This window comes from Tachysurus vachellii, chromosome 8, assembly GCF_030014155.1.
Source record: "Tachysurus vachellii isolate PV-2020 chromosome 8, HZAU_Pvac_v1, whole genome shotgun sequence".
In the NCBI taxonomy this organism is placed as follows: Eukaryota; Metazoa; Chordata; class Actinopteri; order Siluriformes; family Bagridae; genus Tachysurus; species Tachysurus vachellii.
In genome coordinates, this window is record NC_083467.1 from 22,676,502 (window position 1) to 22,692,054 (window position 15,553).

At 36.6% G+C, this 15,553-nt stretch overlaps 1 protein-coding gene across 2 annotated transcripts in view; it reads right to left on the bottom strand.

Moving 5' to 3' along the window:
• Positions 1-4,654, bottom strand: part of LOC132850404 (nectin-4-like) — a 25,344-nt gene extending 20,690 nt beyond the window's left edge. For both annotated transcript variants that reach the window (XM_060876981.1, XM_060876980.1), the window contains exon 1: positions 4,327-4,654. In XM_060876981.1, coding sequence (XP_060732964.1) covers positions 4,327-4,390 — 64 coding nt within the window. In that variant the 5' untranslated portion in view covers positions 4,391-4,654. The remainder of the gene's footprint in view (positions 1-4,326) is intronic.
• Between the last annotated feature and the right edge of the window lie 10,899 nt (positions 4,655-15,553).

A 15,553-nucleotide genomic window follows, 5' to 3' on the forward strand; every position in this document is an offset into this window, starting at 1 on the left:
TGTGACCTCAGTGTGACCTCTTTCACAGGTTTCCCAAGTTTGGTATTGATAGCTCATTTAGTTCTTGAGTTATTGCCAATTTAGCAACAGTTGGCTCCACCAGTGTTCAAACATTTGGGGGCCCCTTAGTGACAATGAATCAAAATTTACACTTTTTTTTGATAATTATTGACATTAAGACTCCAGAGAATATTACTGCACTGGATTGGTCTCGATCAGGTGAAAAACCTAGGACTAGTTCGCAAAAGTAGATTTTTCACCTTATCAAGAATAATTAATGAACAATGTGATTGACAGCATTGGTCCAAGAGGCAAAGTTGTTCAGTATGTGGAGACCTATCAAATGATATCAATATTGTGTGTATTTATTAAGCACTACGTGATTACAGTGGCATAAAACTCTTTAGCGCCAACTAGTGGCCGATTTCTTTCAAATTTCTTACAGACCTCAAGGACCACGTGTCGAACATGCGCACCGAGTGTCATTCCGATAGGTCTCCATTAACCTTGTCTAATTGGTGCTCAAAGTTCATTGGCCGATGGCGGCCATGTTTTTTGAGACACGCCAATGTCCTTACATCCACTCAAGGTACCTTGGACAAAGACACGGCACACCAAGTTTGAAGTCAATCGGACCAACACTTGCATAGTTAGAGCTGTTTTTAGTGATTTTTCGGTCATAGCGCCACCAAGTGGCCAATCGCCGGGGTTTTTGACCTGTGACCTCAGTTCGAGGTCTTTCACATGTGTCCAAAGTTTGGTGTTGATAGCTCATTTAGTTCTTGAGTTATTGCTATTTTAGTAAAACTGGCTCCTCACAGTCCAAACGTTTTGGGGCCCCTTAAGGACCCTGAATCAAAATTGCAACTTTTTTTTGATAATTATTGACATTGAGACTCCAGAGAATATTACTGCACTGGATTGGTCTCGATCAGGCGAAAAACCTAGGACTAGTTCGCAAAAGTAGGTTTCGGACAAAATGCGCTATAGCGAAAAAATTTTAATGGCGGAAATTAAATCGGAGATATACATATTTTAAGTCATGAGCCAAGGAGTCCAAGGATATAAAGCACTTGAGATTTGGACATACGGTTTAGGAGTTATGGGCACAAACGCGTTGAGGGGCGCTGAAGCGCCCCCTATTGGCCGATTTCACTGAGTCCTTGGGCCTGAGTAACTGTGACCAGTACTACCATCTGACCAAGTTTGAGCTCTCTAGGCCTTACAGTTTGGGCTGCACGACCGTTTGTAGGGCGGAATAATAATAATAATTAAAGCTGCAAGCAGCGTTTCCCGGGGTTCAAGCGTTTAAGGAATTTTACTGAACTTATTTCATAGACATTAAGTAAAAAACTTATAGAACTTGCAAAAGTAGATTTTTAAATATACATATTTGTTATATACTTAATGAATGATTTGATTTACAGCGCTGATTGTACAAGCAAAGTGGTTCAGAAAACCTAGACCTAACAAATGATATGAAGATGATTTTAAAATGTTTAAGTATAAATTCCTAGGGAAAAACAGATGCTGAATAGAATGAGCCAACGAGTGATCCTCTGCTGCCATCTAGTGGTTTGGATAGCTAATGCAATCCATTGGAAATATATGGTTTATATATCTTTTCAACAATTATAGCGCACATCACATTATTCACTTATATTATACAGGTCACTTGTATTACACTGCTCATTTACATTACACAGCTAACTTGCATCACACAGCTCACTTTCATTACACAGGTTACTTATATAACACTGCTCAGTTTCATCACAGTGCACACTTTCATCATATACTGTAGCTCACTGGCATCATTCAGCTTATTGGCATTAGACAGGTCACAGGCATCATACAGCTTACTTGCATCACACAGCACACTTGCTTCACACAGCACACTTGCGTCACACGGCTCACTTGCATCACACTACTCACTTATGTCACATTACTCAATTAACACACATTACTCACTCCATTATTTGTAACCTATATGCAATTACATCAGTAATGGAAAAGCCCATTTACAGCCAATGCAGTCCATTGAAAATACATGGTGTGCAGCTTTTTGCAATTACAGTGCCACCTATCGTCCGATCAAGATAAAACTTGGCATGATTGTTAAAGGTCATATGTCACATGTGCTCAATGAGGGTCGTATAAATTAGACTTTTCGTTTATGAGTTATAGGCTTTGAATTATTTTTTGCCACGCCCATTTCATAAATAATCCTTTAATAGCAAGCCAAAGGATAAAGTTCCACTTTTTTTTGATAATTATTGACATTGAAACTCCAGAGAATATTACTGCACTGGATTGGTCTCGATCAGGCGAAAAACCTAGGACTAGTTCGCAAAAGTAGGTTTTTCACCTGATCAAGAATAATTAATGAACAATTTGATTGACAGCATTGGTCCAAAAGGCAAAGTTGTTCAGCATGTGGAGACTTATCAAATGATATCAATATTGTGTGTATTTATTAAGCACTACGTGATTACAGTGGTGTAAAATGTCTTCAGCGCCAACTAGTGGCCGATTTCTTTCAAATTTCTTACAGACCTCTAGGACCACGTGTCGAACATGCTCACCGAGTTTCATTCCGATAGGCCTCCATTAACCTTGTCTAATTGGTGCTCAAACTTCATTGGCCGATGGCGGCCATGTTTTTTGAGACACGCCAATGTCCTTAAATACACTCAAGGCACCTTGGACAAAGACACTGCACACCACGTTTGAAGTCAATCAGACCAACACTTGCATAGTTAGAGCTGTTTTTAGTGATTTTTCTGTCATAGCGCCACCAAGTGGCCAATCGCCGCGGTTTTTCACCTGTGACCTCAGTGTGACCTCTTTCACAGGTTTCCCAAGTTTGGTATTGATAGCTCATTTAGTTCTTGAGTTATTGCCAATTTAGCAACAGTTGGCTCCACCAGTGTTCAAACATTTGGGGGCCCCTTAGTGACAATGAATCAAAATTTACACTTTTTTTTGATAATTATTGACATTAAGACTCCAGAGAATATTACTGCACTGGATTGGTCTCGATCAGGTGAAAAACCTAGGACTAGTTCGCAAAAGTAGATTTTTCACCTTATCAAGAATAATTAATGAACAATGTGATTGACAGCATTGGTCCAAGAGGCAAAGTTGTTCAGTATGTGGAGACCTATCAAATGATATCAATATTGTGTGTATTTATTAAGCACTACGTGATTACAGTGGCATAAAACTCTTTAGCGCCAACTAGTGGCCGATTTCTTTCGAATTTCTTACAGACCTCAAGGACCACGTGTCGAACATGCGCACCGAGTGTCATTCCGATAGGTCTCCATTAACCTTGTCTAATTGGTGCTCAAAGTTCATTGGCCGATGGCGGCCATGTTTTTTGAGACACGCCAATGTCCTTAAATACACTCAAGGTACCTTGGACAAAGACACGGCACACCAAGTTTGAAGTCAATCGGACCAACACTTGCATAGTTAGAGCTGTTTTTAGTGATTTTTCGGTCATAGCGCCACCAAGTGGCCAATCGCCGGGGTTTTTGACCTGTGACCTCAGTTCGAGGTCTTTCACATGTGTCCAAAGTTTGGTGTTGATAGCTCATTTAGTTCTTGAGTTATTGCTATTTTAGTAAAACTGGCTCCTCACAGTCCAAACGTTTTGGGGCCCCTTAAGGACCCTGAATCAAAATTGCAACTTTTTTTTGATAATTATTGACATTGAGACTCCAGAGAATATTACTGCACTGGATTGGTCTCGATCAGGCGAAAAACCTAGGACTAGTTCGCAAAAGTAGGTTTCGGACAAAATGCGCTATAGCGAAAAAATTTTAATGGCGGAAATTAAATCGGAGATATACATATTTTAAGTCATGAGCCAAGGAGTCCAAGGATATAAAGCACTTGAGATTTGGACATACGGTTTAGGAGTTATGGGCACAAACGCGTTGAGGGGCGCTGAAGCGCCCCCTATTGGCCGATTTCACTGAGTCCTTGGGCCTGAGTAACTGTGACCAGTACTACCATCTGACCAAGTTTGAGCTCTCTAGGCCTTACAGTTTGGGCTGCACGACCGTTTGTAGGGCGGAATAATAATAATAATAATAATAAAAATCCTACCGAAAACAATAGGTTTCCAGCGCTTCGCGCTTGAACCCCTAATAATAATAATAATGAAGACATTTAAAATGACTCGCCTCTGTGTACCTTTTGGTCTTATCCTTAGCTTCAGCACCCCTAAAAAGGAGCTCAGCACCCCTAAAGCTCTGACCCTAGAATCGCCCGTTTCAACCCCTACAATTATACTTTAACAGATAAAGAAGGAACTCCTACCTTTAATGCTGGCAAAAAACAAAAGCAGCAGACAAAAACATGTTAACCCCGTCCTGACCATCATAAAACACCATTTTATATCATTTCATTTCCTTGTTTCTTTGTCCAACAGACAAAGAACAGTGCGAGTCGTGTTTATTTTCGTGCACAGATGGTTACACGGCATTCCTATCATTTATTCCAGGGTTTCTACGTAAAGTGGGCGTGTTTCTGGAGGTCTTGGAAAAACGAACTCTTTAAAAAAAACAAAAACAGCATACTACGAAGGACAAAACAGTCATATAGGTAGCTTTATTTTAGAAAACAAATAAACAACCAAATACGACGGTTATGGTTAGGGATTAGAGATAGGGTTAGGCCACGCCCACCCGATGACGCAATATCTGTTACGCTGTTTATTTGCTTTCTAAAATAAATCTACCTGTATGACTGTTTTCAAAACAGTCATACAGGTAGATTTATTTTAGAAAACAAATAAACAACCAAAAAGTACGGTTATGGTTAGATTATTAAATAGGCCACGCCCCCCGGATATCCGTTACGCTGTTCTGAAATCCCTGGAAATAAGTGCCTGTCTACACCGAGATGTCGCCTATAGATATATGTATAGATATCTATGTCTTTCAATGCGATGAGAGGTGTGATTTATCAGCTCCTCGAAAAAGTAGTTAATTGTTTACTGTTTATGATTTTCTGATTTTCTTATGTTGTCGGTTCTACTTAATATAGATGAGAGAACCTGAGAAGCCGAAAGTAAACCATTTGACATCTATCTCAATGTGTTTATTTTCCTGGTAAACTAAAAGCTAATTAAAAAATAAATAAAATATATAAATATATATGTATGTATATATGTATATAAATGTTTCTAAAAACAACAATATATATATATATATATATATATATATATATATATATATATATATATATATATATATATATAAGCAGAAAATATTTTCTTCTCCTAGAAGAAGGCTTGCATACTAGGCTTACAACAACATTTAATACTGTCATGTTATAACTCAATTATTTTTTTTATGTTTCTTTGTTAATACATTTTTGTTCATTGAATTTTCATTTAAATATTTTGTTTAAAAAAATAAACGCCGTTCTCTTGGCATGTCAACAGATGTACAGTGTAGATCAAAATTAGAGTAAACTCTAATGAACTCTGAACTCTGATCTGTTAGATACTATTGAAGTAAATATTCATGGTCTCTCAGCTAAGTTTACAATGGCTAAAGTAATTATTGGGGGAAACTTTAATATGGTCCATGATAATGATTTATATAAATTTCCCCCCTAGCACCTTATTTTTATCAAAATAGCAATGCCTAAAATTTTTGTAAAAATATTGAAGTTTTTGACATATGGGGACACAGAAGATATATGGACACACAAAAGAAAATGACCCAGCAATCAAGGAGTGATTTTTGGGTAATCTCCTCAGACCTGGGACAATGGGATTTCCAAACTGATATTTCCCTATCTATTTTCTCTGGTCATAAAATAGTAACCTTAAAAATTGTATCTGAAAATATCCAGTGTCCCTCTAGAAATCTGGGTTATTGGAAATTAAATAATTCACTTCTACACCATCAAGACTATGTGAAACAAATTCAACTATTAAAAAAATAAATATTGGACACAGGCAGATACTTTAAAAAAATATGACAGGGTGTGAGGGTTATAAAATTTTGAAATAAGAAAATTTAGCATTTAGCTTGAGAAACACTTAGCCATGAAGAAAAGTGTACGTATTCAAGACAAGAAAAAAAAAGATTATCACAAATATATATATCTATTCATCCCAAAATGATGTTTTAGAAAATTGACAAAGGGAATTAGATAGTATCTATCAAGAAAAAGTCAATGGTGCATTTGTAAGATCCAGAAGGAAATGGATGGGAAAAAAGTGAAAGAAACAGTACATACTTTTTTAATCTTGAGAAAAGGAATGCAGAGAGGAACCTGATTAGAAGATTTAAAATAAGTGACGTTACTGAAGATCTAAATGTGATTTCCAATTTTATCTCTACATATTATACAGATATCTGTACTTTAGGGGAATATCAAAAGAATTCAACTCTTTTTTAGAACACGGAGAAATCCAAGTAAAGCTGAGTGTTCCCAAAATCTTTCCCTAAATGATATTGAGTTGTGTATAAAGGCTCTTAAAAACAACAAATCCCCTGGAAATTATGGCCTTATGTCAGATTTTTATTAAATCTTTGAAAGTGATTTATCCAAAGTTCTATTAGCTGTGATGATTGTGAAATATATTTTAAAACCATATTAAATATGAAAACATGAGAACATTAAAACTTGTAAAAACAATTAGAATACTGAAGCTTCTCAAATTTCTGTAACTGAATGCCCTTTACCCAACTTTTAAAACTGCCTTTTTAAAATCATGCCACAGCATCTAAATAGGATTCAGGTCAGGACTTTTACTAACTGAATCTGAGAGGGGGTGCTTTTTCACACAGGGCCATGTGGGTTTGGATTTTGTTTTCCCTTAATAATAAAAACCTTCATTTAAAAACTGCATGTTGTGTTTACTTGTTTTATCTTTGACTAATATTTTAATTTGTTTGATGATCTGAAACATTAAAATGTGACAAACATGCAAAAAAATGAATCAGGAAGGGGGCCAACACTTTTTCACATTTTGAACACAGGTCCTGAGTTCATGACAGTTTATTTACAAGGGGAGTTTATTTGCAAAATAGGTCTTGGGTTTATGTTTTTAATCATTTTCATTTATTGATTTATTTTTTTCCATTTTATGAAATTAAAGAAGCACTCAGATTACAAAATGAAATGATTTTGCATAAACATTAATTAAACACTTCAGAATTTCAGTCAATGGCAATAGAACAAACACCTATAGCACTGGGGTTATATTTAACAGATACTACTAATAATACCAATACTTAATAATAGTTACAAGTTACTACTTTGACTCTCGTCTGTTTTCCATTAAAGATTTAGTGAACCATTTCTGAACCCTTTACACAAACAAACTCAGGATTGATGTGAAAGCACGTAACAACTTGACTTCACAAGACTTGACTTGACTTGAAACTATAAAGCAGAGGTATTCAACTAAAATTTAAAGAGGTCCAGTAAGAGAAAATTTCTTGAAGCAAAGGTCCGGAAGATCATAATGTCTAACTAGCTAGTGTGATATATATTTAAGTAGCCTAGTAGTTGTATCAACATCTGCAAGCAATCAATACCTGACTGTCAATTCAAATAAATTCAGTACAATTCAAAAACATTTTGACAATATTTATTGTCACGTAACATAGAACTGAACATATGTATGATTGTAGATATGTATAACGTTCTCTCATTAAATAAAGTAGGGCTACATTTCTAAATAAGAGAAATAAAATGTGAAAATTGTGTATGTTTAAATAAAGTGCTTAACTTTCCCCTTTATATCTCAGTGAGAGAACTGAGCTCTAGCTTGGCAGGATGTTAAACCTGGGCTTGAATGGAGTCAGGACCGCTCTCATACACATGTGTAGGTGCTCATTAGTGACCCTGGAACCATATTTAGTTTGGATTATGTTCATTGTAGAGAAAGCTGCCTCGCAGTTGTATGTAGAGCCAAACATGGTCAGGATGTTTAGGTCTACTTTCCTCAGACCTGGGAAAGCTGTCTCAGGGACACTGTCTTCAGATTTGAGTGGATATGTTTGTTCAAAACCTTTGTTTTCTCTCATAATGGTGTTTCACATTGCCACTTTTAATATGAGACACACTGGTTTAGAGTGAAGTATGAACAGAAATGAGTCTGTCCATTCTGGAGTAAATGCTCTATTTTCGCTGTCCACTTTTCATTTTTTAGGAGAGCGGTGTTTGTTCTTTATTCGCCCTTTCTCCGTCTCACTCGTCTGTTTCTCTCCCTTTATCCGTCTCACTCGTCTGTTTCTCTCCCTTTCTCCGTCTCACTCGTATGTTTCTCTCCCTTTCTCCATCTCACTCGTCTGTTTCTCTCCCTTTCTCCGTCTCACTCGTCTGTTTCTCTCCCTTTGTTTTCTACATGTATCGCTATCTTTCTTCCATGTGTAACTTTACTCTAATTCTCTCATCTGTCTTGCACTGTTGAGTCGCAGTGTTTACTTCAGGAATGCACAGACTTGATTGGCTGAATGGTATCACGTGGGATGGCTTAACTCGCATGCAATTGGTCTGTGCGTTTCCACTACTTCAACTTTGCGCAGACACCTCAAGACTTTGCGCCTGTTCAGACGAAAAGAACATTCTCCTGCGCCTCAGTTGCACTCCATGGAGATCCAGTATTTTCAACAATTGCCTGATTGTCTCTTGTGTCACCACATAGCTCCTGAATGCATTTCAGATGCATCATCTTATATCTGTGAAGCATACCATATCGGTTCAACTGATCCTGGAGAAACACAGCAACGTCAAGCAGATCAGAATGTTCTTTTCGTCTGAACAGGCGCAAAGTCTTGAGGTGTCTGCGCAAAGTTGACGCACTAATAACAATACCATTTATATTACTTAAAGACAGCAGTATCTCCCAATGTCTCAAACCCAAAGTAAAATAAAACCGGATTAAACTTGAAAGGCGGGACATGTTTACTTTCATGCAATCCACCTAAAATAGAGCTCCTGGCAGGATTTTGAGGGATCTCATTAATTCAGAAAAACGCTTCCGTATAATCCTTCTAAATCCAGAAACATTTGTATTGTGGATCTAGTGCAGGGGTGTCAAACTCAAATTCACAGTGGGCCAAAATATAAAACTGAGATATTTTCACGGGCAAAACTGAATATTTATTGAAAAATTAACTGCAACTGATATGTGATGTTCAACCTTTTTCATATGGAAACAAACTTTAGCTTTGCTTAAACACAGGATTTGGAACAACGAGAGCTTGATATTACAAACACTTTATTATTAAATTTGAAATAAAAGGCACATCAGTGGTGTTCATTTCGCAAACTTTGACCATACATTTTTTGACAAACTCTCCCTCATTAAAGGGCCAGGCAGATTTTGCAGTCTCTGCTGCCACAATAAAGCTCGCCTTTACAGCAGCTTCATTTTTTGATTTTGCTTTCATGAACCTTGTCTGGCGGGAAACCAGACTTTTTTCATCTCCTCTGCCTTCTGGAGCTTCTGCTTTATGTTATACTTCTCATAATGTTTAGTTTCATAGTGTCTTCTTATGTTACATTGTTTTGTTACAGATAAAAGACCCAAACAGGTCTGTCCTATATATTCGTGAACAGATAATCTGCCTCCCACCTGTCTTGAAAGCTCCTACTGTCCATCATTCGTTTGGCCATTTTTGTGGAGGGTGGAGTTAACTTGCCCGATGTTTGGTGGCCGAGAAGTGCAAAACACATTAACAAATCCGAAAACAAATGAACAAATCCAAAAACACATCAACAAATCCGGAAACAAATGAACAAATCCGAAAACAAATTAACAAATCCGAAAACACATTGACAAATCCGAAAACAAATGAACAAATCCGAAAACACATTAACAAATCCGAAAACCATTAACAAATCCGAAAACACAACGACAATTCAGACAACCCAGAAACAGGTATCGTTTGTGAATAGAAACTTACCGATCATCGGACAAGACACCTGTCACTCAAGATATACAGGTATGGAATCTTATGTGTAATGTGTAAAGTTCTCCATTTAAATATAAGAAAATAACAAAATTAATCCACAGTAACCCATTTCATCCATCCATTCCAACTTTTCCCTGTGGCAGACTGTTGAACTTCATGTATACCTTGAGTGACAGGTGTCTTGTCCAATGATCGGTAAGTGTTCCAATCACAAACTATACCAACCTCTTCCGGGTTGTCTGAATTGTCGTTGTGTTTTCGGATTTGTTGCACGAAACACATTGGGGGGAGCGATGGTCTTCCTTGCCGTCATATTGTTTTGCACCTCAAACCGAGTGTAGAAGTCATTCAGCGCATCTGAAATCAACTAAATCAATTAAATTGCTATACAGAAAACAAGTACTTTCTTTTCCTCAATACCTCACATCTCACCATAATAAAATATTCCATGCGGTAATGAGCAAGCATTCTGAATTTAATTTGTTTGAAAAAGCTGTGGGCTAAACTGCATTGATATTCCATCAGCACTGTGCAATACCACTTATATTTATCATACTGAATACAAATATATGCATACACACATTCAATCACAGTCACATTGTAATTTACAGAACCCACAGTAATAAGGGTGTCTTCCATTTTTCATGTGGCAGACACACTTTCATGTGGCAAACTGAACATATGAGTCTGAGGGTCTTGCTCAAGGGACAAACAGCAGCAGCTTGGTGGCACAGGGATTTAGACTAACAACCTTCTGATCAGTAGGCCAGAGTCTCAACCACTGGGACACCACTGCTCTTTCCAGGCACTCACATGTTAGCCCTCTTGCTTTAGCAGTGTTTCTTACAATAGTGATTGAGTCAGAATTTTCACATAAAAGTGTATAAGTTGGCGATGTACTGACGAACACACACTGGCATGATGACCTGGCAGAATCTGGAATGGAGAAGATCTGAAAATAAAGTGCTGAACAAAAATAAATAAACAAATAAATAAATCCTTGCGCAAGTCTATAGACAGTCAAGGTGTTGGAGAAGATAATGTAGCCCCATGCTGTGTGCATTGCCAATAGACATATTGGCTTGATAAGAAAACTGCAGGGGTCCAGCAAGGGGTCAGTGTGAATCAGCATGAGGTCTGATTCTCACTAGTATTTCAGTGTTATGTTCTCAGTGATTGAAATTCCCTTCTACAATCACCTGTGCTCTAATAGATTGGGTTCTGTCTGATGTTTGCTTTACACTTCTATTGCATTTTTGTCAGAAAGCCTGTAATAGGAAATACAGATGTTTCCCATACGTTCCATGTTCGTCTATGTTCATTCTAAATGTTCTGTGTAATGCGTTTGTGCATTAATGTGAATACATACGTGTCTATTCATCTGAAATATATTGTTGATGCTTTACCGATGTTTAATATTTATAATGGTAAGTTTCTGGCACTAATTATCATTAAAATGAGCCGATACAAAGAAAACAACATCTGCAATTAAACCAAAGCTATTTTATTTGTCTTATTACATGGTTTCTTTAATTTTCTAGTTCTTTACAGATTTTGTTTGTTGCTTTATTTGCTTTATTCACATTTGTAAAAGAATAGCTTCAGGCAAGATCATAACTACACTGAATCATCTAGCATTCATGAAAATCCTTGAAAGATCACATGTTCATGATGAAGGTCAGAGTCAAACATCATCCTAGCTTTTTATACAGATGGTTTTCTTTCTGTTAAATGCAAGCTAAAAATAACGTATCATTAACAAAGTAGTAAAATAAAATTAAAATTAATAAAATTATTGTCTGGTACAAACCATATATTTCTATTTAGATGTTTGGCTACAGATTAGAAGGTTGTGAGTTAAAATCCAGGCACCACCAAGCTGCGTACTGCTGGGCCCTTGAGCGAGACCCTTAACCCCCATCTGCTCAATTGTATAAATGAGATGTAAAATGATAAATGTAATTCACTCTGAATAACGGCATCTGGAAAATATAATGTTAATGTGAACATGCTTTAACGTAGTAGGTTAGTTAGTGTATGTGAAACTTCTTTCTCCACTGGATTAAGTATACGCTGCTGTCCATCACAAGGTATAAGTTAGCACATTAGTTAGCAATTAAAGTAACTTATTTATAAAACACATTCAAAACAACCAACACCGAATTGAAACTGACTGAATACAGCATGTATCCATATACACACAGAGACATACTTTCTAGTTTATATACTGTATATAGAGTAACAACTCCACTAGCAGTTCCCCTTCCACCCACCAGAGAGAACCCTCACCGGAGTAATGAACGCTTCCGGGTTCTTTAAATTCAGTGTTTTCTGTCATACTATGTGAACTAAGTCTTTTTTAATTCTTTTTTAACATAAAAGAAGAATCTATAAAACACTTATTTTATGAATGTGTATTTACCCAGTATTTTTGTATTGATATTGAATATCTAATATTTAAATTTACAAAACTAAAGATTTGACTCTCAGGTACAGATATATTTTGTATAAAAATAAGAGTTTTTGGCAATTAATTTAATAATTATGTATAGGCAATAATATACATATATACACAATATACACATGATATTAATCCTAACATTATACTATTTATAATTATTATAATTATATAATTACATTGAGGTCTTAAAAGATCTAAGATATAAAACATCTAAGATATAAAACACCAAAAAGGATGAATAGGATCTTTGAATGCTTTTCTTTTGAAAACTTTTTGTAAGTTATTCTGTGTATAGATTTCTTTTTGTTCCTTTGATGTTATAATGAATGTAATTGATACTAGTTGAATATTCTGTGCTCCTCTAAATATGTACTGTTTGTTATGTTACAGTTCCTGTTATATATTATTTACAGTATATATATATATATATATATATATATATATATATATATATATATATATATATATATATATATATATATATATATATATTTTTTTTTTTCTTCTCACCATTGTTCTCTTGAGTTTTGACCATTGCTTGGTTCTTGGACTTACCGTTGTCTGGAGTATATTGTATTGCCACTCAGATCAAATTTTATTCTCCACTGATTGTTTGTTCTGTTTTTTTCAGACTCTTTGTCTGTTTTTGATGGTTTTGTTTAAAGCCTTATCTTTTGGATTTGTATGCTGTGTTGTGTTTTTCACCTTCGCGAGTTTGAGTGTATGTTTGCTTGGGAGTGGTTTAGCCTGACTCTCTTCCTTGCTTGAGCACTCATTGACTGCCTCTGTTGTTTAGTGGTCTTCTAGAAAAGGACCAAAGTCTCCTTTTTTTTATATTGTTTTTTTGCATAAAATTATCAAAAAATTCTATTTTTGTATGGCAGCCAATGTCTCTGACTATTATTGTTGATTCAAACCTGTGCATGCTTTTGTGAGAGGTGTATGTTAATTTATTGGGTAAAATTCACAGTTTGGTGTAGTTGGATAAAGCGAATGCTGTTAGTCTGATCAATTTTCATCAAATTTCCCTCCTCTTTCCTTTGCCCTCGTCCCTGCCACATAACCGTGCCACACGGTTCTAGGATTTCATCTTTAGGGGGGCTTAGCCCTCAGTGAGAATTTAAAGCAAGAAAAGTATGTGTATGTGTGCATTCTCTACAAACAGTGGGTCCAATGAATGCAGTCATTAATAAAAAAATATTCACAAGACAAAGACCAAATCAATAAATGTTATTTTTATTTAATATTGAATGAATTGTTTGCATTAATATTTTGTTTGTGCTATCAACTCTGATAATAAGAAATTTCACTGGTATTGTTATAACTGATTTTTTTTAATGTCACCACAGTATTGTACAGTATATGTACTATAGCCACACACAAATCTGTGTAGACTACTATAGCAGAAACATGCAGTAGTAGTACAACTTTTTATAACTATACCTCCAACAAACTTTTACTGTGGGATGACATAGAATACATCCTCACAATACATACATTTTAAAAGAAATGTCTCCAATTAAATAATGAAAGCCACTATGGTGGGCTTATAGAAATATGTTTTCATTTGAAAAACATGCTTTTGTGGGAGTAACAGACACTCTTTGCAGTTCTCATCACTCACTCATCTTCTACCGCTTATCCGAACTATCTCGGGTCACGGGGAGCCTGTGCCTATCTCAGGCATCATCGGGCATCAAGGCAGGATACACCCTGGACGGAGTGCCAACCCATCGCAGGGCACACACACACTCTCATTCACTCACGCAATCACACACTACGGACAATTTTCCAGAGATGCCAATCAACCTACCATGCATGCCATTGGACCGGGGGAGTACCCGGAGGAAATCCCCGAGGCACGGGGAGAACATGCAAACTCCACACACACAAGGCGGAGGTGGGAATCGAACCCCAACCCTGGAGGTGTGAGGCGAACGTGCTAACCACTAAGCCACCGTGACCCTCACTCTTTGCAGTTAATTTTTATTTTTTTTAAATTTTAAGTCTTTGCGGTTTTCCGCCATTTAACGTTATAGATATGCCTCCAGCTGTGACTGCGCGTGCACGCTGTGCGCGCCTGTGCGTCTCCGTTCAAATAAAGCAGACAGCTGATGAAGCACTATTGAAAGACTACAACGCACGTACGTAAAAGCAAAGTAAAAAAAATTCGCTCTTGGATCAAACTAATAAATAATTTTCTTTCCCATCGACGCCATGTCCTGCATTTGTTTTCTTTTGAAAGTAAAAATTATACTTATAGTTTTAGGGTGGCTGAGATCACAGACAGGGGGGCTGGAGCCACCCTAAAAAAGGTCTAGAACCGCCCCTGCACATAAGTAAAGACTGGGTGACAACCAATGTTAATATTCCATTCATGCCATTTGGCAGACACCCTTATACAGAGAGATCTACATTTATTTCATTTATACATCTGAGCAGCTCAGGGTTAAGAGTCTGGCAAAACAGTGGCAGTTCAGAGGTGCTAATATTAAAACTTATGACCTTCTGAGCAGTAGCCCAACACCTTCAGCACTGAGCTACCAATTTATTAAACAGTATTAAATTATTATTAGGGCAAACGGGACTGCCTGGAGGGGGGGCGAAGAAGGAAAAATCGAGGGAAAAGGGGGGGGGGGGGGGCGGAGCATTGGAGGAGGGCAAAAAGAAGAAGGAAATGTTTTCTTAACTTTTCCAATTGTTTTTACTAAAACAAATTACTGAATGATCAACACAGATCTATTTCACTCTATTTTCTCAACAATACCCTTCCAATAATATTCCAACATCCCAATAATATTCTGTTCTTTCTTTACAAGAATATCTTTTCACTTAATGTTAAATTCTTTGTACACTTTGATAAGACTAAAAGATTAACACACATGACACTTACTTCTCCAAGCACATTTTCTCTAATGCATGCCCTTTAACTAGCCCTTTATTTTCCTCGGGTCAATCTGACCCAGCTGGAAAGTTTAATGTGTCATAATTTGGGTTTCCTTCCACATATTTGCCTGAAATTTACCAGGATTGTTCCATTGTTATGAAATAAGTAAAAAAATAAGTAAAATTAATTTTGTATATTTTCGTTGAACTATGTGTTCAGACTAGTATATACTACGCGTTTTTTATCCTCCCA